Source organism: Microtus pennsylvanicus, chromosome 4, assembly GCF_037038515.1.
Source record: "Microtus pennsylvanicus isolate mMicPen1 chromosome 4, mMicPen1.hap1, whole genome shotgun sequence".
NCBI lineage: Eukaryota > Metazoa > Chordata > Mammalia > Rodentia > Cricetidae > Microtus > Microtus pennsylvanicus.
Window position 1 is genome coordinate 46,825,818 of NC_134582.1, and position 23,293 is coordinate 46,849,110.

Here is a 23,293-nt window from a genome sequence, read left to right on the forward strand (position 1 = left end):
GCATCCCCATGTAAAACCCATTTTCCCAACAGCCTAAGGAGCAGGGGGTTGACAGCATAATTGATCTAGTTTTCTTGAATAAGATCTAAGCGAATTCCAGGTATTTCTTTTTCCAGATAATTTTCTGAAATCCTGATCATTTTGCCCGTTTGTAGACCTGATTTTTGGCTTGGTGATTAGATTAGGTTTGGTGATCCCCACCTCATCACCTTCCTCCGTGGATTGTAAGGGAGTGAGGAGACCAGAAATTCCCCTCTGAATCATGCGAAAGAATTGCTCTGAGTCTTTGCTAGACTTCCCAGAAAACAGGGTGCGGAACAGAAGGAATAATCGCTCATTTCCTCTTTACAAACTTCTTAGAGCTGGCCCTTCAGAAAAGGGAACGGGACAAAGAAAGAACTGGGAAAGAGGAGAGGAGCCTCGGAGGTTCAAGAGTAGAATGGTGATGAAGTAAACACAAGGGCTCTGAGGGCGGCTCCTAAACTTAACGCCCCGCCCCATTGGTCCCTCTGAGGACTAAGGAGCTTGGATGGGAGGAATCCAAACTACTGTCTAACTATACTAAATTCACCCCACTTTTCTTTTCTTTTTTTTTTTTTTGCGGCCATTAAACCTCCCAGAGTGAGTTTAGCCTTCCCCAAACCATCTTTCTATCCCCAGGGCCTAGCATAGATTTTGCACAGAATAGGCACTGGTAGATACTTAAGAGGGACATTCCTGAGGGTGTCACCGGTTGGCCTGCAATGTGTGAAGCCGTTGTCCCCTAGGACCTTTGTATGTTCTCAGGATCAGGCAGGAAAGAAGCCACTCTTCCCAGCTATAGATGAATCTGAGTCTGAGCCAGAAACGCAGAAACGAGCCAACTAAACCGTCCTGGCCTCACTCTGAGTATCCCGTCCCTTCACACCTCTGCATCTCCGCGTTTCTCGCGCGGGCCCCGTCGGGACTTGTAGTCGCGTAGCCCCGCAGCCTACATGAACTAAACTACAATGACCAGCGTGCCCCGCGCCCCGCGCCCCCTCTCTTTCAGCCTCCGGGACTTGCTAGGCTCAGCTGACCTGCTGACTGAAAACCGATATGGCGGCCACTCTGGGCAGCGGAGAACGCTGGACCCAAGGTACCAGGTTCCGGACTGGAGGGTGGGACAAGGCAGCATTCCGGAGAGATCAGGGATGTAGGCTCCTCGGATCTTAAGGCCGAGATCCTGGACCAGATGGAGGCTTGTGGAAAGATGCTTAAGCCTGGGAAGGGCTCGGGTTGCAGTGGAGGACGGCCCAGGGCAGCGGCCGGGAACGCTGGTCCCTGCTGAGGCTGTAGCTCAGAGCTCAGTCATCGGCTACTAGTTGCCTCAGAGCCCCCAGCTCCGCCCCGGCCATGCCCCATCCAGAGCCCCCGGCTGTCCGGCCAGTCTTGACCTCCTGTGATTCGAGGGCGCTTAGGATGCTGAGTTCCGTAGCATACCTGCCCTTTATGGATAACTCCTTCACGTTAGGCCACCCGACTCTTTAGTCTCGGTTTGATCTCGTTCCTCAAAGCTTACACCAGGGCCAGTAGGCAGTCTGTCCTTTTCCATCCTACGGTCCGGCAGAAAGTTTTGATCCCGATACCTATCATCTGTCCTGCACTATGCTGATTCTGCAGGGGGAATTTGACAGACGCGGGTCCCTGAGCTCACAGAACTGTCAGTCCACTGAGAGAGTTTTACCGGTTAACAGCCTTTTACAAAACACAGCCAGTAAGTTCCTGGGTTACCGCAGCAAGGTTGGGGGTTTGGGCTACACACTGACAAGGTACCCAACACAGCCTGGATGTCAAAAGAAGCTTCGTTTTCTCCAAACATTACGTATAAAGATATGAAGGATGCCTTAAAGGAAAAGTGTCAAGGATCTTAAGTAGGAGAGAAAGATGTTTTTAAAGCTTTTTTGGGTTTGCTGACAAGATATGAGTGCCCTGTCCCTCACTGGCTTGCCCTGTACATTTTGTAGGCTTCAGGACTTACTGAATCATCTTGCACTAAACTATAACCTTTGTGTGGTAGGAATTGGTCTGACCCATACAGCCCCTGATATGTCTAGCCCAGTGTCTTGGTTCATATTAGTTCTACAGATGTTCGTTTCACTTTTTAAAAAGATTTATTTTATTTTTAACTATGTGTAAGTGGGGGAAGAAATATGTCCCTGGGAGTTAAGGCGCCCTTTGAAGCCAGAGGCATCCAATCCACCTGGAACTGGAATTACAAGAGGTTTGAGCTGCCATGTGGGTGCTGGAAACCAAACTCAGGCTCTCTGCAAGAGCAGCCTATAAACTCTTAACTGCTGAGCCATCTCTCGAGCCCGACAAATGCCAGTTTAAGAGAATTAAATGACTCCATTCTTTCTTGTTTGTTGTGTTGTGGTTTTTATTTGTTTTTGAGACAGGGTCTGTCCATGCTTCAAATTTTAAGGGTAGGAGCCTTTGCAAGCAAAATATTCTTTTATGAGCGATGTCACCTCTCTGGCCATGTAGCACAAAGAAATGGGCCTCTCTCCACACTGCTCTAAAGGCAAGGTCTTGGGTAGAACTGCCTTACAAGCCCTTCTTCTGTATCTCAGTTAAGAGCATTTGTTGAACGAGCACTGTCAGTATGGTGAAAATTTAGGGCTTTGTGCTTCTGGCATTTAAGTTTCTTCCTCGGGTGCATCCTGTATTCTCTGTGAAGTATCCCAGGCAAGATGTTTGTTGGAGTTTTGAATGGAAGTTTTGAAGTCTCCATGATGTCTGTAGTCATCTAAAGACACTTCTCCACCCTTCTTCACCCTTCTCCACCCTCTCTACCCTTCCTTCTCCATCCTTCTCCACCCTTCTTTCTCCACCCTTCTCCACCCTTCTCCACCCTTCTCCACCCTTCTTCACCCTTCCTTGTCCACCCTTGTCCACCCTTGTCCACCCTTCTTCATCCTTCTCCACCCTCTCTACCCTTCCTTCTCCACCCTTCTCCACCTTTCCTTCTCCACCCTTCTCCATCCTTCTCCATCCTTCTCCACCCTTCTCCACCCTCTCTACCCTTCCTTCTCCACCCTTCTCCACCTTTCCTTCTCCACCCTTCTCCACCCTTCTCCATCCTTCTCCACCCTTCCCCACCCTTCTCCACCCTTCTCCACCCTTCTTCACCCTTCCTTGTCCACCCTTCTCCACCCTTCTCCACCCTTCTTCACCCTTCCTTGTCCACACTTCTCCACCCTTCTCCACACTTCTTTGCTCTTATCTGCAAGCTGCCTCCCAGAGAGCGGAGGCAAGCAGCAAAATTACAGAGCCAGGCGTAGTTGCGCATGGTTGTAATTCCAACCTAAGAGAAGCCGAGGCAGAAGGTTTGTGAATTTGAGGCCAGCCATAGTGAAACCTTGTCTCAAAAAGTAAACAAAAGTCTAAGTTGGTTTGAACTGGAGGTTGATTCGGCTGTTGGCTTGCAGCTTACATTGATGCAATTAGAAGAAACAAATACCCAGAAGACAGACGACCTGGCAGTCATGATCCCTGTGGTTGCTGTAACTGCATGAAGGCACAAAAGGAATCGAAGCCTGAGAATGAAAGGACTCAGCCCCGGCAGGGAGAAGGGAGCTCCACTTACACCGAGGAACAGCTACTTGGGGTTCAAAGGTAAGCCTGCAGGACAGTGGTTCTCAACCTTCCTCATGCTGTGACCCTTTAATACAGTTCCTCATGTGTTGAACCCAACCACAACATTATTTTGTTGCTACTTCGCTGTAATTTTGCTACTGTTATGAACATAATGTAAATAGCTGGATACGCAGGATATCTGATCTGAGACTCCATGAGAGGGTCGTTCGAGCCCCAAAGGGGTAGAGACCCGCAGGTTGGAAACTGCTGTTGTCGGGTTAAATAAAGGATTTTATAGAAAGTGCTTAGAAGAATAGTCTCGGGAGGGGCTATGCAATGACTGACCTGTGTCATCACCATTTTCCTTATATTTATGTATTATTTTATGTGCGTAGATGTTTGCCCTGCACGTATGTCTGTGCACCATGTGTGTACAGTGCCCTCGGAGGCTCAGGACTTTGGACACTAGAACAGGAGTTACAGGTAGACAGTTTTGAGCCTCCGTGTGGGTGCTGGGAATCAAACCCGGGGCCTTCAGAAGAACAGCCAGTGCTCTTAACCACTGATTCATCTCTCCAGCCCCCGTGATTGTATTATTGAAAGACACTAGCTTCTTGACTTCAAATGAAAGACTGGGTAAGAATGGAGTGTTAGAATATACTGTGAGTTGTGTGATATGCTTTAGGAGAAGCCGGGAAAACAAAGTAAGAAAGCAAGGGCTGGGAATGTAGAATGTAGCTCAGTAGTAGAGAGCTTTGTCTCGCAGGCGGGAGGCCCGAGGTTTGATCTCCGGTACATTAAAATAAAAAAAAGATGTCTTTTAGCCAGGTGTGGTGATCCAGGTTTGTGATAGCAGCTACTTAGGAGACTGAGGGCAGAGTGTTCCCAGGGCTATGGCCAGTCTATGACAACGTGAGTTCAAGGCCATCCAGGGCAATTAGGGAGTGTCGGTGTCAAAATAAGAAAGTGCAGAGTGGACTGGGGATACAGTTCACTGGTGGAGTGCCTACCTAGCACTGCAGGACCCTGGGTCCAGTCCCAGAATCACACAACAGACAACAAAGAATCTAGAGGGTAGGCCTGGTGACATAAGCCTGTTGTCACAGAGCTGAAGTCGAGGTGGGAATATCTGGGGTTTGAGACCAAAACAACAAAACCCTACATAAGAAGGATAAAGGAAAAATACAAGAACAGATATAAATGAAATAGAAAATAGGAAAACAATAGAGAAAAACCAATAAAGTCATAAATTAAATCTTTAAAATGTCAACAAAACTGATGAACTTCTAACTATACTGTCCAGGGAGAAAAACAATACTCACTCAAATGACTAAAATCAGGAATGAGGCATGCCTGGTTGTACAAACCTGTAATCCCAACACTCTGGAGCAGGAGGAATAGACAACTTCCAGGGTAGCCAGAGTTACACAGAGAGTTGTCTGCCCCTCAACACACAGACATACACAAAATCAGGACTGAAAAGAGAGGACAACACCACCCTTTTTTTATTATTAATTTTATTTTTATGCCTCTGTGTGGGTGTGTGTACGAGAGTGCAGATACGTGCAGAGACCTGAAGAGGGCGTCAGATCCCCTGGAGTTGGAGTTATAGGTAGCTGTGAGCCACCTGATATGTGTACTGGGAATGCGAGTTTGAGGCCAGCTTGGTCTGCATAGCAAGTTTCAGGCCTGAAAGAGCTATATAGTGAGAGACCCTCCCTCGTTATTTGTTTGAGACAGGGTTTTTCTATATGCTGGGACTAAAGGTATGCACCTCTATGCCCTAGGAGACAGATTTCTCTGTTTAGCCTGGTCGTCCTGGAACTCACTCTGTAGACCAGGAGGTTGGCCTCAAACTCAGATTCACCTGCTTCTGCCTCCTGAGTGCTGGGAATAAAGTTATGTGCTACCACTGCCTGGTAAACCTGGGAAACTCTGTCCAAAAAGGGAAAATATAGAAAAAAATTAAAGAAAAGAAGGAAAGAGAGGAAAATCACATGGAGATGGAAGGGACCCAGAATGATTTTTGAAAAAGAACAAAGTTGGATAGTAATGCTTTAAATTTTAAACTTACTTCAAGACTAACGATGAAGACCATCTGACACATGTGAGGATGAACATGGATCTTAGTGGGATTGGCTGAGAGTCCAGAATAACCCTCATGTTTATGGGCCCTTGAGTCTCATTGTTGTTGTGTTTATATAAAGTTTCACTCTGTAGACAGACTGGTTCCAAGACAGACTCCCAGTAAGTGTCCTGCCTCAGCCTATCAAATGCTTGCAATGCCAGGTGGCATGAGCCACCAAGCCTAGCTCTGACTTGTTATTTGTTGATAAGGTGCCCAGACATTTTAATGGAGGAAAGAATAGTCCTCAGCAAAGGTTTAGACAACTGAATATTCATATGAAAAGGATAAATCTGGACCCCAGTTTCATGAGCACAGAAAATCAATTCAAGGCAGGTGTGGATCTCTCTGAGTTTCAGGACAGCTAGGGCTACACAGTGAAACCCTGTTTCAGAAAGAGATGAAAGGATGAGAGAAAGAAAATGTAATTTTAAAAATAAGGCGAAGAGTGGGAAGGAAAACACCTGCTATCGATCTCTAGTTTTGATACATGCCCATAAGAAGTCCTTCTCCACTACACGGAGAGGTGGGGCTGAGCCTGGACTACATGAGAGTCTATCTGAAGAAAAAAAGACCAAGCATTGTATGAATGCTTTTAGTCCCAGCACTTGAGAGAGACAGACACAATTAAATCTTTATGAGTTGGGGGACAGACTGGTCTACATAGAAAGTTCCAAGACAGCCAGAACTACATGAGAAAATCCTGTCTCGAAACAAAACGAAACCCCTCCACATGTCCCTGAAGGGAAAACCACTTACACAATTTTGAAAGATAGCCATAAGGTCAGATGTGAGAACACACACCTATAATCTCAACGTGTGGGGAATGGAAGCAGGAGAATTAAGACCTCAAAACCTGTGATGTCTGCACCGCCTGGAACCAAGGTTGGGCAAGGGCCTGGGGAGTAAAGAGCACACAGAGACACGGGCCACTTTTGAAGCAAGAATGCCAATTTTATTATGTTCCCAGGCAGCTTATATAGTGCTCTCCTTGACTAATGGTCACACCCTAGCTCTCTGGATTTTTCACTGCAAGCCCACCAGAAACCACTTCCTTGTTATCAGGAACTCACAGAGGGTTCCGTGCTCAGAGTAGCTGCAAGCATAGGAAAACAAGTTGTTTACTCTGGCAGGCAAGGGGTCATAGAAAGTTCAGAGACTGAGGGTCTGCAGCTCCCAACAAAAACCAGCCTTAGCTACATAGTGACCTCGAGGCTAGCCTAGGCTGCTTGAGACGCTGTCTTAAGAAAACAAAATAAGATAGCTAGCTAATTCTTCTAGCTTTGCTGTTCTTTGATTAATTTTCAGGATCTTAGCCTGAACTTTGGCATAGAGGCTAACATGCTTCTTCTGCCCACTTATATGACTATAAGAGGGATAGAAGAGTAGACCCAGAGGGGCTGTGTGAAGGTCTGGATAGGATGATTTGAATGTTTATATTTTGTTGGGTTTGTTTTGGAGTTCACAGGTTGGAGGGATGAATTGTTTGGCTACTAGTTATACAAATAGAGCCTCTGTAGATATACACATTTTTATTTTTTTTCTTTTAAGAATCAAGAAGTGCAGAAATTACTATGAAATTCTGGGAGTTTCTCGCAACGCCAGTGATGAAGAACTTAAGAAAGCTTACAGGAAGCTCGCCCTGAAGTTTCATCCTGACAAGAACTGCGCTCCTGGAGCAACAGACGCCTTCAAAGGTTTGCCCTTGAGCCCATGCCCATCTGCCCTTGTAGTAGTGGTGATAGCAAATCTGTTTGTTTTTAAATCTTTTATTGTATTTATTTATCTTAGCAGGGGCATATGCATGGAAGTCAGAGAACAACTTTTGAGAACCAGTTCTCTCTTTCCATTCCATGGGTCCCAGGAATTAAGCTCAAGCCCCTTTTACCCTCTGTCTTAGAGTTTCTATTGATGTGGAGAGATACTACAGTGCGTGCATGTGTGCGTGCATGTGTGCACGCGCGCGCGCGCGCGCGCACACACACACACACAGATACACACACACACACACACAGATAGCTTTTTACTGTTTATCTTTGGAGCCTGTCCTGGAACTTGCTCTGTAGACCAGGATGGCCCCAAACTCACAGAGATCTGCCAGCTTCTGCATGTAAAGGCATGTACACCACTGCCCGGCTGACCACGGCAACTCTTATAAAGGGGAACATTCAATTGAGGTGGCTTGGTTACAGTTTTAGAGGTTCAGTCCATTATCATCATAGCAGGGAGCTTGGCGGTGTGCAAGAGATGTGGTGCTGGCTACATCTTGATCAAACTGTAACAGGAAGTGAACTGAGACACTGGGCAGTATCTTGAGGACATATGAGACTTCAAAGCTGCCTCCACAGTGACACACTTCCTCCAGTAAGACCACACCTACTCCGATAAGGCTACATCTCCTAATAGTGCCACTTCCTTTGGGGGCCATTTTCTTTCAAACCGCCACATTCCACTGGCCCCCCAAAGGTTTGTAACCATATCATAATGCAAAATTGCATTCAGTCTAACTTCAAAAGTTCCCTTAGTCTATATCAATCTCAAACTTATTTAAAAGTCTAAAGTCTCTTCTGAGATTCATACAATCTCTTAACTCTGTTCCCCTGTAGAATCAAAATTAAAAAACACATCACATACTTCCAACATAAAATAGCACAGGATATACATTACCACTCCAAAACATAGGGAAGGGAGCATACCGAGGAAATACTGGACCAAAGCAAGACCAAAAACCAGCTGGACAAACTCGAAACTGCATCTCCATGTCTGATGTCAGAACCCTCTTCAGATCTCCAACTCCTTTCAGTTTTGTTGATTGCAGCACACTTCTTTCTCTTGGGCTGGTTCCTCATCCCGTTAGCTCTCCTCAGCAGGTGTCCCAAGGCTCTGGCACCTCCAGCATCTTGGGGTCTCCAGGGCAATCCAGTCTTCACCTTCACAGCTTCACACAATGGCCTCTCTAGGCCTCCATTCAGGGCCACCCCTGACACATGCCTGGCCTCAGTTGCTTTCCTTAGTTTCAGAGGCAAATCCCATAACTCCTTTCTTCTATCCTTAACTGTAAAGCCTAAACCACGTGGCTGAACTTCTAAGTTCTGCTTCTTGCTGGAACATGGTCCCTTTGTTCAATTATATCTTCACCAGATTTCTGTTTTTGATTTTTACCTTTACTGCCTAAGCTGTCCTCAAACTTGCCCTAAAATTCAGAGATCCACCTGCCTCTGCCTCCCAAGTGCTGGGATTAAAGGTGTGCAATATCATGCCCAACTTGATACATCCTTAATAGTGATTATTAACACAGTTCTTTCCTGCCTTCATCTACTTAGATTGATCTCTATCTGTCTCTCTATCTATATACACTTTTTTTTTAAGGAAAAAAGTTTTGTTTTTTAATAACATCTTTTGTAGGGTGGAGAGTTGGCTCAGCAATTAAGAGCACTTTTTGTTCTTGCAAGAGGACCTGGGCTTTATTCACAGCACCTACAATGTGGCTCACAACCATCTATCTATAACTCAAGTCCCGAGAGATCCAATGCCCTCTTCTGACCTCAGAGGGAATCAGATATGCATATACATACACGCAGGCAAAACACTCATACACATAAAATAATAAATAAACCTTAAACCATTTCTAGGGCCTGGAATTCAGTGATTAATATCACTTGCTACTCTTGCAGAGAACAGCAGTCTGTTTCTAAGACCCTCCCAGGTTGCTTATAGTAGCCTGGAACTCCAGTTCTAGGAGATCTACCGGAGTCCAGCTCCAGATGAGGGCAGGGTCTGAAGTGGGTGCGTGCAAGGGCGGAGATGGAGAAAGCAGACACAGGACACTTCATAGTGTTGTTTCATGAGAGATGGACAGAGAGGAAGCGTATCTCAGGGTGGCTTGATCTACTCTGACAATCTGCATCTCTCATAGACTTTATTTAGACTCCAAATCATTTCCTCATAGACTTTAATCATTGATTACAAAGTCTTGTCATACTACATACTTATTCTAAAGTCTTCCTTGATTATATAAGCATATCAAAATAAAAGAAACAAAATGAGCAAACAGTAAATTTCATGAGAACTAAAATCTAACATGATAAAATCAATCATTTTAACTCAATTACATTAATTTTGTAATCAAAAATCTTCTTCTGTTCCTGCTAGTTCTTTGTTTTTGAGGCAGAACATGAAAACCTAATGATTCAGTTATAGTTTATCAGCTTCTAAAATTTCCCTGAGTTTTTCTTCTTTAATGATTTTTTTTTCCAAATCCTATGTCTCATACTTACTAATACCACTTAAGTAATAGGTTCTATAGAAAACTCAGTTTCTAGCAGAGGCAGGCGGATCTCTGTGAGTTCGAGGCCAGCCTGATCTACAAGAGCTAGTTCCAGGACAGGCTCCAAAGCTACAGAGAAACCCTGTCTCAAAACAACAACAGCAAAAAAAAAAAAAATTGTGTGTGGGGGGTGCCTGGTGAGATGGCTCAGAGGTTAAGATCACTGGCTGTTCTTCCAGAGGACCTGGGATTTAATTCCCAGCACCACATGGATGGCAGCTCACAACTGCCTGCAGTTCTAGTTCTAGGGGATCTGGCATCCTCACACAGACATACATGCAGGCAAAACACCAATGCACATAAAACAAAAATAAATAAATAAACAACATAAATATCATAGGAAGAAGAAGCAGTAATGCAGTTAGTTATTATACAGACAAAACATGAAAGCTCAGCAGAACCACGTTGGTCATGGAAAGTAAAAAGAGAACCTTGAGGTCCTCGATGAAGGACAGCAAAGGGGGCTACAACAGAAGCATGGGTGGATTTAGTGATGAATCCAGGTTTGTACAACAGGCTTTGTGGGTAGCAGCAAGAGGCAGAATAAATGCTTTTGTAAAGGACATTTACAGAGAGAGGAGGATTAAAAGTTGGAGCAGGCCAACCAGGGGTGGACCAAGCAGTAAAAGTTTGAGGGAATAAGGATTGAGGGTCATAAATAAATTTTTGTTTGTTAGATTCAAAATATGTTTTATAATCAAAACTAGGGTTATTAAGGAGGCATTAAAAGGATAATAATGTACAGTTAGTAGCAAAAGTTAGTAGCAAAGCCACAAGAAAACCATTTAGGAAAAGTTTCTCTAGAGGCAATATGTGTCCGTCATTACCCAGTGTTGAAAGGTCAGGACAAGCAAGGTTCCAGAAGGCAATGGCAAAAGAATAGTCTCATATTTACTATCCTTAAGGGCAGGAAGCATAATTTATAGAGTCCAAAGATTTCTATTATACACATATTTGTTATCAGAGGTAGTAGTTACTCCACCAGGGAAATCAGCAACCAAAGTATGTTGGGTAACCAAAAACCAACCAGTAAATGGGGAAACGGAATCAGTGTAAAAACAAATGGGCGCTGGGCAGTGGTGACATATGCCTTTAATCCCAGAACTCAGGAGGCAGAGGCAGGCAGATCTCTGTGAGTTCGAGGCCAGCCTGGTCTAAATAGAGCTACTGCCAGGACAGGCTCCAAAACTACAGAAAAACCCTGTCTCGAAAAACCAAAAAAAAAAAAAAAGAATTGCAACGAAGGGCGACTAGGCAAATGATGTAAAATCATTTGTCTGTGAGAGTGACAGGTAGACAAGAGACCATTTGCTGTAATACACCCATAGGTTTATGAGCAGTAGGCAATGTTATTAGATCCCATGGTTCATCAAGTTTTATGCTTTGTAATTGCTGTTTATTAATAGCCTGTTCCACAATTGTCAGTGCCTTTTTTGCTTCATCAGTTAAGGGACAAGGAGACAAGAATGTCAAATAAAGGCTTTAAGTTCTTCAGTGGTTAACTTTTTTTTTTTTTTTTTTTTTGAGACAAGGTTTCTCTGTAGTTTTGGAGCCTGTCCTGGAACTAGCTCTATAGACCAGGTGGGCTTCGAATTCACAGGTCCTCTTTGAGTTTTATTAGGACTCAGCTTATATGTCCTTTCTGACCATGGAAAAACAAGGCCCCCCATTCCCTGGTTGGGAAGTGGGGCTACCTCTGAGGAACTGAGTAGTTGTTTTACCTTGGAGGGTGGCAGCAGCAATAGCTATGCCCTGAGCAAAAGAGGGGGTGAAATCAACACAAGTCTTCAGATAATCTGAAATAGTTCCCAGTCTTCTGACAGATTTTTACCAATGGCTTTTGCAGGCAGTATTAACATTCTCATAGGCCAGTTGTTTGATAATTACTTCTCAAGCCTGCTCCTGAGGTGTCTGGTCATAGCATCAGTGAGCCGAGAGATAAATGACTCATAAGGCTCAATCCCCTTTTTTGTTTTATATTAGCCACCTCCTGGGAAGAAAGAGTAGAAGCAGGCAGATTTCTCCAAGCAGCAATAACCAAATTAGACTTCAAAAGCGAACCTTTCTGGGTATGTTTAGCTGTTACCTAGGATCAGTCCATTGGCCCGTTCCCAACAGCATAGAAAGATCTAGATCCTCTTCTCTTTCTGATGCCAGCTTCCTTTTTGGCTTCTTCCTCGTATTCCTCCTTTCATGATAAGAAATGTCCTCCTGGTAGGCACACTTTAGCCAGTTGATGCCAATCATTAGGAATCACCCAATAAGTACCAAAGTTCTTCAAAAGTGCGATAACATCAGGTGACGTGGCCCATAGCTGGCAACTGCCTCCTGTAGTTCTTTAACAAGCTCATAAGGCAGTGGTTCTCAGGAAGGTTCATCATTTCTATCCTCTTTGTCCCCATAAATAAGAGGGGAGCATCTTAAAAGAGGTGCCAGAAAGCTTGAGTCCTGAGCTTTGATGTTTGGTCTCTTTTTTTTTTAAGAGGAGGAGCAGATGATTTATCATAAGGGGAGGCCAATCTTTATCATGATCTTGCAGCTTCTTCTAAATCCTGGGCATCATGAGGATCTAAGGGCTCCTAAGGAGCATCCTCAGGATCAGATTCTTCTGAGTCATTATTTAACAGATCAATTAAATCTCCATGTTTTAGTGCAGGAGGCTTAGAAGGAGATTTTATGTTAACAAGAGAAATTCTTTCAGAAACGTTGTCGGGGAGATCTGTCCCTTCTTCTGCAGACAGGGCTTGTTTAATAAAAGAAATGCTTGAATAGGCATCTCTTTAGGGCCATGCTTAGTGTACCAACATCTTACATCTTTTCCAACTTCTTTTTCAAACTTCTAAGTGGGTGGATGTAAGAACAGCAACAGAGAAATCAGACACAGGACACCCCTTAGTTTTGTTTCACGGAAGATGGACAGAGGGGAAGCATATCTCTGGATGGCTTGACCTACTCTGACAACCTGCACCTCTCACGGGCTTTATTTGTTTATTTATTTATTTGTGTTTTTTCAGAAAAAAAAACCAACAGCGTTTCTCTGTGTAGCGAGCCTGTCCTGGAACTCACTCTATAGAGTAGGCTGGCCTCGAACTCACAGAGATCTTCCTGCCTCTGCCTCCCGAGTGCTGGGATTAAAGGGGTGCGCCACCACTGCCCAGTCATCATAGACTATTTAGACTCAAAATCATTTCCCCATAGACTTTAACATTGATTACAAAGTCTTTCATGCTGCATACTTTTTCTAAAGTCTTCCTTGATTACGTAAACATATCAAAGTAAAAAAAGAGAACAGTGAATTTAATGAGAACTGAAAACTAACATTATGATAAAATAAATTCTTTTAACTCAATTTTTTTTAATTGGTGTTGTAAAAGTCTGTGGTTACAAAACTTAGAACAAAGATGTCTCTATTTGTTTGACTAGGTTCATAGATCAGAACTTATTTCCTCCTATTTGTTATATCAAGCTTCTACTGTATTATTTATTAATCGACTGTAATGTGAATAGCTGATCTTTCTACTGAAATCTAATTTCTTGGTCCCTTGTTTAGATTCTTTTATATCTACTGTAAGACCGCCATCCTTTCCCTTGACCTCTGAAGTACCATGCTCTTCGCTTTATTCCTCCTATAGTCAGAGAAGTCCTGATCTGTGAGTCTCCTCAGGAAGCCAGGCAGTTCACCGAGCCAGATGTTTCTCTTTATGTCTCTGTCATAAACCCTTGTTTTCAGCATGGTTTCTATCTTTATCACAATCCTGCAATGAGCAGAAGAACATCAAGGCTCCTAAAACTGCTTGCTTTGCTCAGGAGGGCACCAGGACTGTCATTAATATCACAATCACAATCTTTTCCTGCCCATGCTAGTTTCGTGTTTCTGAGACAGAACATGAACACCCAATGATTCAGTTATAGTGTGTCAGCTTCTAAAATTTCCCTGAGTTTTTCTTCTTTAATGATTTTTTTCCAAATCCTGTCTCATACTTACTAATACCACCTAAGTAGTAGATTCTATAGAAGACTCAATATCTTGCCTAACTAATTCTCCTAGGGAACCATCATAAATTTTATTCTTACTAACATCAGCTTTTATAAGAATTGTTACATTATCCCAGTTCTAGCCTTAAGTGAGGGGCTCTTCACAGCAATGAATTCAAACACCAAGCATTTCAAAGACACAGGCAAGAGTTGTGTGGAAATTCCACCAGGGCTGTGAAGGGTCAGTCCAAGTCCTCCGAGCACTGGAGCTTTGTCAAGCAGCTCCTATAAGATGCGTGGCATCACCAGAGACCCAGTGTCCTCTCCTGGCCTTTGCAGCTGCTCACTTATACATACACATACATTTTAAAACTTGTTTTTAAGATGACCTTCTAGATAACGAGTGAATGAATCAAGTTGGCATGTCCTGTGACACTTAGAGGTCGGGAACTGCTTTCACATGGCTTCCAGGAGCTTCAAACTTCTGTGACCAGGGAACTCCTTGTTCATGTTACATGTTATTGGCATGCTTGTTTTCTTCACCATACAGCGAGGCAGTGGTGGCACATGTCTTTAATCCCAGCAAAGGCAGAGGCAGGCAGATCTCTTTGAGTTCAAGGCCAGCTTGGTCTACAGAGTGAGTTCCAGCACAGCTAGAGCTGTTACACAGAGAAACCCTTTCTCGAAAAACAAACTAACAAACAAACAGACAAACAGAATACTGATCTAAAATCCTCAAGAAAATCAGTATAATAATGTTTATATAGAGACAGCTGAATACCAGCTTTGTCTCCTGCTTGGATTGCTTGCTGTGCTAGGGATTGAAGCCAATGGCCATAGCCGTGACCTAAATCTCTCTAGCCCTTGATGGAGAGTTACAATGTAATAAAATACTAAGAATTAATCAATGGAGAAGCCCACCATGCTGCCCCTAGTGTGAGCAGAGGACAGACAGTCCAGGAAGCACAGAGACAGCACCGCAGCCCAGCACGCAGCTGAGCACTTGGGAAGTGAGTGGGTGGTGGAGCAATGGGAGAAAAAGCAAGCAGGCAGGTGGCAGAGAAATGGAGGACGAGGAGTTTGTGTGCTGTGAAGCGAGGCGGAACTGGACTCCTGAAGGCGATTGCTGTTCTTGCTCCTTGGGAAAAGGTGAATTGCACTGCCCACCAATTAAGACAACAGCAAATTTCAAGGCTAGAGGACCTATGCCTTCTTCCTTTGAGAAAACTGACCACTGTATGAGTCGGTGCCTCCCAGAGCCTCATCCTAGCCCAGGGAGAAGAGCAGTGCCTTCTTCTGGACTTGTTCCTTCTCATCATTCTACCAGGCCCAGCTTCTATGTCTTTATTGTGCTAAACCAAAACAAAACATAACCCCATAAACCTTTCTGTATGTTTGATATTTTGAAAAAGAAGAAAAAAAGACTTGAAAAAACTTGAAAGTCTTTTTTATTTGTGTGGATATGGGTATGTGGGTGTCTGAAGGCCAGAGGACAGCTTGCAGGAGTTGGTTCATTCCATGTGGTTCCATGTAGATCGTGTGACTTCCAAAGATTTCACTCGGGCCATCAGGCCAAATGACAAGTGCCTTTACTCACTAAACTGTCTTGTGGGCACCACTGGAGAGATAGCTCAGTGTTAAGAGCTCTGGCTTTTTTTTTTTTTTTTTGAGACAGTGTTTTTCTGCTTAGCTAGTTTTAATACAAACATTATTAGAGTTTTGTAGAAGAATCCTAACAAAGTGCTCCTTCTGACTATTGACACCAGCAGACACCTGAATCTGTGTGTGGTGTGAGCGTAAGCACGTGTATGCCACAGCATGTACAAGGAGGGCAGAAGAGCCTCTACCTGCCTGATTTTGCTTTTCTGAGGCTTGAGCCCAGGTTGTCCTCAAACTGGTCACGTAGCTAAGGGTGGCCTTGAGCACTTGGTCCTCCTCCATCTCAATGCTAGGATTACAGGTATAATGTTCCGCTCTTGCAGGTACATTTCTCAGATTCAGAAGACTGTTTCCTAGAGTGTGCTCAAGTGAGACTCTGGTGAGCCTTTCAGGCTTTTCTTAGTTTGCTTTTTGTGGTGTTTTGAGGTGTTTTTGTGGTGTTCTCTGTGTAGTTCTGACTGTCCTGGAACTCTCTCTGTAGACAAGGCTGGCCTTGAACTCAGAGATCCACCTGCCTCTGCAACCTGAGTGCTGGGATTAAAGGCGTGCGCCACCACTGCCTGGCAGAACACCTTTCTTTTAAAATCTGTTTCTGTTTGTGTGTGCTTATTTGTCTATGTGTACAGATGTCCACAGAGGCCTGAACAGGTGTCAAAACCCCAGAAGCTAGTTACAGGCAGCTGTCGGTACCTATTGCAACGCTGAGAACTGAACCTGGCTTCTCTACAAGAACAGCCAGTGCTCTTGACCTCTGAGCCATCTCTCCAGCCCCCCAAATTCTATTTTTGAATAACAGGAACGTTAGGCATTCCTTCAACATTCTGACATTATTGGCAGCCTCGGGTAGGGGCAGGGCCCCGATGTCAGGACAGCTGGGATGACATGAGAACATTGGCTAGGGGTTAATGCTCACTTCAGTAGCAGTTCCTAGTTGTTGGGTGCTAGTGTTGTTTCTGTTTTATCAAGATTATGAGCAATCTCTGGGGGGGAGTCCTTCAGGGGAACTTTGTAGGCCTAAGTACCTCTCTTTGGAGTTCTGTGCAGCGGTCTAGCACCCGCTCGGGGCTTCTTGCCACCGCTGCTGCAGTGGTCACCCCCAGGCGCAGCCAAGGATGTGCTCATGTGCTGCTTCTTGTTGGTTGCAGCAATAGGAAATGCCTTTGCGGTCCTGAGCAATCCCGACAAGAGACTCCGCTATGATCAGTATGGAGATGAGCAGGTGACTTTCACTGCACCTCGAGCCAGATCTTACCATTATTACCGGGATTTCGAAGCTGATATCTCTCCAGAGGAACTATTCAATGTGTTCTTTGGAGGACATTTTCCTTCAGGTTGGTATTTTTTTTTTTAAGTTTTGCCCGCATGTATGTCTATGCACCTTATGTATGTCTGGTGCCCGCATGTATGTCTATGCACCTTATGTGTGTCTGGTGCCCTCATGTATGTGTATGAGCCTACTGTGTGTCTGGTACCCGCATGTATGTCTAGGCACCTTCTGTGTGTCTGGTGCCCGCATGTATGTCTAGGCACCTTCTGTGTGTCTGGTGCCCGCATGTATGTCTGTGCGCCTTCTGTGTGTCTGGTGCCCGCATGTATGTCTGTGCGCCTTCTGTGTGTCTGGTGCCCGCATGTATGTCTGTGCGCCTTCTGTGTGTCTGGTGCCCGCATGTATGTCTGTGCGCCTTCTGTGTGTCTGGTGCCCGCATGTATGTCTGTGCGCCTTCTGTGTGTCTGGTGCCCGCATGTATGTCTGTGGGCCTTCTGTGTGTCTGGTGCCTGCATGTATGTGTATGAGCCTACTGTGTGTCTGGTGCCTGCATGTATGTGTATGAGCCTACTGTGTGTCTGGTGCCTGCATGTATGTCTAGGCACCTTCTGTGTGTCTGGTGCCCGCATGTATGTCTAGGCACCTTCTGTGTGTCTGGTGCCTGCATGTATGTCTAGGCACCTTATGTGTGTCTGGTGCCCGCATGTATGTCTAGGCACCTTCTGTGTGTCTGGTGCCTGCATGTATGTCTGTGCGCCTTCTGTGTGTCTGGTGCCTGCATGTATGTCTGTGCGCCTTCTGTGTGTCTGGTGCCTGCATGTATGTCTGTGCGCCTTCTGTGTGTCTGGTGCCTGCATGTATGTGTATGAGACTACTGTGTGTCTGGTGCCTGCATGTATGTCTATGCACCTTCTGTGTGTCTGGTGCCTGCATGTATGTCTATGCACCTTCTGTGTGTCTGGTGCCTGCATGTATGTCTGTGCACCTTCTGTGTGTCTGGTGACAAAGGTTAGAAGAGGACAACTCTGGAGCAAGAATCACTTTTTGTGAGTGGCTGTGGATGTTGGGTTTTCTGGAGGAGCAGCCAGTGCTCTTGACCCCTGAGTCTTCTCTCCAGCCCAAGGTTATTATCTCTCCCCCTCTCCCCCATGACAGGATTTTTCTGTGTAGCTTTGGAGCCTGTCCTGGCACTAGCTCTGTAGGCCAGGCTGGTCTCGAACTCACGAAGATCCATCTGCCTCTGCCTCCCGAGTGCTGAGATTAAAGGCATATGCCAGCTGACCTGAGGTTATTATCTTAAAATTAAAATTACTATGATTTTTTTTTAAAGACAGAGTTTCTCTGTATATCCCTGGCTGTCCTGGAACTCTGTAGACCAGTCTGGCCTTGAACTCAGAGATCTGCCTGCATCTGCCTCCCGAGTGCTGGGATTAAAGGTGTGTGCCACCATACCAGGCTAAAATTATCATTCTTTCCACAATTTATTTATGGATCTCAGCAAATTCTTGTTTGAAGATCTGAATAGAAGAACATCAGTGCTAGAGAAATAGCAAGAATTCGGAGTGAGCTGAGTGGAAGGTGACAAAGTCTCTAGCCTCCAGCTGTGCAGAATTTTGACCATATCATCTGATTTCTTTCACTGTAGTCACCCACCTGAAAAATGGGGCTGATATTTCAGGACTGCTGGGAAATATAAAAAATACATATATATATATATATCACATGTATATATTCATATGATATAGAGACTGAACCCAAGGCAAAGTCTAAGTGCTCTGGCTGGTTTTGAACCCCTTGTGTACCCACAACAGCCTTGAACTTGCTGTCCTCTTATCTCAGCCTTTCCAGTGGCTGTGGTTGCAGACTGTACTGCTGTGCCTGGCTCAAGGGCTAGGCATGCCCATCAGGGTCAGGTAGTTACAGAGAGCTTACAGACTAAATACCTTTCATTAATGTCATCATCACAGAATTACAGTTACAAAGAAGTTAGACCTCCCCCCAACACAAATGTTCTTTGAGAAAAGAGGGGACCAGGGAGAGGGGGAGACAAGATAAAATAAAGGAGAGAAGTGAATATGGCCTAAGTATGTGATATTCATGTATAAAAATTAATGCTGGGGCTAGCGAGATGACTCAGCAGGTAAAGGCTCTTCCCACCGAGCCTGAAGGCGTGAGTTTATCTCTGGGTCGGACGTGGTAGAAGGAGAGACACAGTTCCTGAAGGTTGTCCTTTAGCCTCCATACTTGTGATTTGTATGCATGTACACATGTGCACATGTGGGCGTGCACACACACACACAAACACAATGTAATATTTTCAAAAGTTCTGTCAGGCAGTGGAGTACATGACTTTAATCCCAGCATTTAGGAGTTAGAGGCAGGCAGATCTCTGTGAGTTCAAGGCCAGCCTGGTCTACAGAGTGAGTTCCAGGACAGTCAGAGCTACACAGAGAAACCCTGTCTCTCAAAACCAAAAAGAAAAACCAACCAAACTACAACAACAAACCCACCACCATCAGCAACAACAACAAAACAAAAACAAAATATGTATCTGGGGTTCAGTGGGTGAGGGTACTGGCTGCTCTTTAAGAGGACCTAGGCTGGAGCCCTGGTGCTCGAATGGTGACTCACAAACATTTGTGACTCCAGCTCCAAGGGACTGACTTCTGCAGACTTGCATGTGGTACACATGTATACAGATAGAAACACTTGAGCTCTGGAGGTTGGGGGGAATTGAGGGGAGGGAATGGGAGGAGAGGAGAGAGAGAAAACTGTGGTGGGTATGTAAAATAAAAGATAAAAAAGTTAAATAAAGCCCATAAATAAATATTTATTGTTCTTTTAAGTCAAGGTCTCTCTATGTAGGCCTGGCTGTTCTGGAAAGCTCTGTAGTTCAGTTTGGCCTCAAGCCCACAGAGATCTGCCTGCCTCTGCCTTGAGTGTGAGGATTAAAGGTATGTGTAATCACACCCAACAACATAAAATAAATATTTAAACAAACAAAAACACATAAATTTGGGGCTGGAGAGATGGCTTAGTAGTAAGAGCACTTGCCCATGTAGAGGACCTGGGTTCAATTTCCAGCACACACACGCACACACACACACCTTACTCCCATCTGTAACTCCTTCTCCAGGTGCATCCTTGTGATGCCTTCTGGCCTCCGTGGGTACTGTGTACATATAGTAAGCAGGCAAAACACCCTGTCTTAGCCAGTGTTCTGTTGCTATGAAGAGACATTGTGACCAAGGCAACTCTTATAAAAGGAGGTGTTTAATTAGGGGCTTGCTTATAGTTTCAGAGGGCTAGTTTATTATCTTCATGATGGGAAGGCATGGCAATAGAGCAGTAGTGAGAACTCCGTAGCATGATCTACAGGCAGCAGTCAGGGACAGGGAAACTGAGCCTGGCGTGGACTTTTGAAACCTCAAAGCCCAACCCCACTGACAGTCTCTTCCAACAAGACCACAACTACTTCAGCAAGGCCACACCTCCTAATCCTTCCCAAACAGTTCCACTAACAGGGGACCAAACATTCAAATGCATAAACCTGTGGGATCCATTCTCATAAAAACACCACATACCCATATACATAAAAATAAATCTTTTTAAAAAATCACAATGAGCCAAGAGGTGGTGGCCCACACCTTTAATCCCAGCACTCAGGAGGCAGAGATAGGCAGATCTCTGTGAGTCTGAGGCCAACCTGGTGTAGAGAGTGAGTTCCACTACTGGCTCCATAGCTGCTGACTGGGAAACCTTGTCAAAGAAAGAAAGAAAGAAAGAAAGAAAGAAAGAAAGAGAGAGAGAGAGAGAGAGAGAGAGAGAGAGAGAGAAAGAAAGAAAGAAAGAAAGAAAGAAAGACAAAAATAAAAAGTAAGTTGAATTTTTGTGTTGTTAGGGATGCAGCCAGAACCTCCAGCATGGTAGGCATGTATCCCATGCTAAGCTACACACCAACACAAATTGTATTTTTTTTGTTTTTGCTGTTTTTGTTTTTTAAGATAGGATTTCTCTGTGGAACAGCCCTGACTGTCTTGGAACTCTGTAGACCATGCTGGCCTCAAACTTACAGAGATCCACCTGCCTCTACCTCCCAAGTGCTAGGATTTAAGCCATGCACCACCACCACCCGGCAATAAACTGAATTTTATGAGTGGCTATTAAAGATGGTAGTGCCTGGGCTGGGAAGATGATGGTTCAGCAGTTAAAACCACTGACTGCTCTTCCAGAGGACCTTGCACACCCCCTGTCCAGCTGGCCCTTTGGCTCACCTATTGTCTTCTTTTTCTGCTGGGCCAGATAGGCAGATGTCCTATCTTTAGCCTTCTTGGGAACAAGACTTTGAAAAGAACCAAAAGGGAATTGCCATCTCATAAATGTTCTCTCTCTTCTTTTCTCCTTCCCTCTCTCTAATATCTGTTTTCCAGGAAATATTCACATGTTCTCAAATGTGACAGATGACAGTCACTATTATCACAGGCGACCCCGCCATGAGAGGACACAGACACACAAGAGAGAGGAAGAAGACAAACCTCAGGTGTGTGTGCAGTCGCACTCCTACTCATGGCCATACTGAGCCTGCTCCTGTGGTGGTATATAATCGGTCCTAGAAGTGCAATTGAGCTATGCTGGTAAAACGTACTTTATGCTATGATAAGAAGAGCTGGATAAGTGTCCCGAATTGGACAGTGTTAGTAATCCTCCATCCCTGATCCCTTTTCATGTTTTCCTAGGATCCCAGTTTTCCTGTAAGGCTGTATTTTCTTTCTGTCCCTCCCTCCCTCCCTTCTCCCCTTCCTTCCTTTCTCTGTCTCTTAAGGTTTTTTTTTGTTTGTTTGTTTGTTTGTTTTGTTTTGAGATAGGTTTTCTCTGTGTAACCCTGGCTATCCTGGAGCTCGCTCTGTGGACCAGGCTGACCAGGAGAGTCTCACAGGAAGCTCAAAAGGCAGTGCTGCTGGGATCAGACCCAGGTTCTCAGGCTTGGTAGCCCCTTGACTTCTGAGCTATCATGGTGGCCAAACACTCGTGTACATATTCAAAAACAGCAACAACAACATATTATGCCTCTGGCTTGTTCACAACCCAGAAAGAATGTGCCCTTTCTCCAAACAGTAGTTAATAAGATGTGTGATGAACCTCTACCCCACATTGTCAGGGGAGAATGTGGTCGTCTTTGACACAGTTGGATGTCACCAGTTTTGGACAGCAACAGCAGAATAAGAGCTGCTTAACACTGGCCACTGCTGGAGTCCCATCCGTGTCCGGCAGGCTTACCTAGAGATAAGGGACAGCGGTATTATTGATGGTCCAGGTCGGAGGGGCTTCCTTTAGCCTCTCTCCAGAGAGAAAATGAGTTATTTGGTTCTGAGCTGAAGTTGGGCCTTTCGGGTAAACCTTGACCTTGTGGACGCTCCTGTGCAGTGCATTAATAATCTGCATTCCTTTGGGATGGTGTATTCTCACACACTTCACTATTTTCTTTTACAGACTCCATATTCCGCATTTGTTCAGCTGCTTCCAGTTCTGGTGATTGTGATTATTTCTGTCATTACTCAGCTGCTGGCCACTAACCCCCCATATAGTCTATTCTATAAATCGTAAGTGGAATATTTCTAATTTCTTTCCTTAGTAACAGTTTAAAAGATGAAAGACTTAGCTAGATGGTGGTGGTGCACACTTTTTATCCCAGCACACGGGAGGCAGAGGCAGGCGGGTCTCTGTGAGTTCGAGGCCAGCCTGATCTACAGAGAGAGAATTCCAGAACAATCAAAGATACACAGTGAAACCTTGTCTTGAAAACCTGTTTGGCCTATTGGCTCATGCTTATTACTAACTAGCTCTTACAACTTGAATTAACCCATAACTCTTATCTATGTTTAGCCACGTGGCTTGGTACCTTTTTTCAGTAAGGCATTCTCATCTTGCTTCCTTTTGCATCTGGCTTGCAATTGCGTCTGGTCTCTGCCTTTCCTCCTCCCAGGATTCTCCTAGTCTGCTTGTCCCGCCTATATTTCCTGCCTGGTTACTGGACAATCAACATTAAACCTATACAAGTGAGAAATCTTAACAGTGTGCAAGAACATTATCCCACAGCACCTTACCAAGACAGGTCTCTCTTGTTTCTACCACTGTTTCATATTCCAGGCTAGCTGGGCTATGTGCTTCCAGCCAACTCTCTGGTCTACTTCCCACCTTACTGGAGAAGTGCTGAGATTACAGATGCTTCCCACTTTGTCTGGCTTTTTACATGGGTTCCAGGTATCAAACTGAGATCCTCAGGCTTACATGGCTAAAACCTTTACCTGCTGAGCCATTTCCCCAGTGCCATGCCCTCCACAAA

At 44.8% G+C, this 23,293-nt stretch overlaps 1 protein-coding gene across 2 annotated transcripts in view; it reads left to right on the plus strand.

The window, feature by feature from the left end:
- The first annotated feature begins 1,030 nt into the window (after nt 1-1,030).
- Nucleotides 1,031-23,293, plus strand: part of Dnajc18 (DnaJ heat shock protein family (Hsp40) member C18) — a 33,011-nt gene continuing 10,748 nt past the window's right edge. Inside the window, exons 1-6 of one of the 2 annotated variants that reach the window (XM_075968943.1) lie at nt 1,031-1,117; nt 3,450-3,636; nt 7,274-7,419; nt 16,829-17,014; nt 21,381-21,490; nt 22,441-22,550. In XM_075968943.1, coding sequence (XP_075825058.1) covers nt 1,078-1,117; nt 3,450-3,636; nt 7,274-7,419; nt 16,829-17,014; nt 21,381-21,490; nt 22,441-22,550 — 779 coding nt within the window. In that variant the 5' untranslated portion in view covers nt 1,031-1,077. Of the gene's footprint in view, nt 1,220-3,449; nt 3,637-7,273; nt 7,420-16,828; nt 17,015-21,380; nt 21,491-22,440; nt 22,551-23,293 lie in introns of both variants that reach the window. The other variant, XM_075968944.1, reaches the window with a different exon arrangement.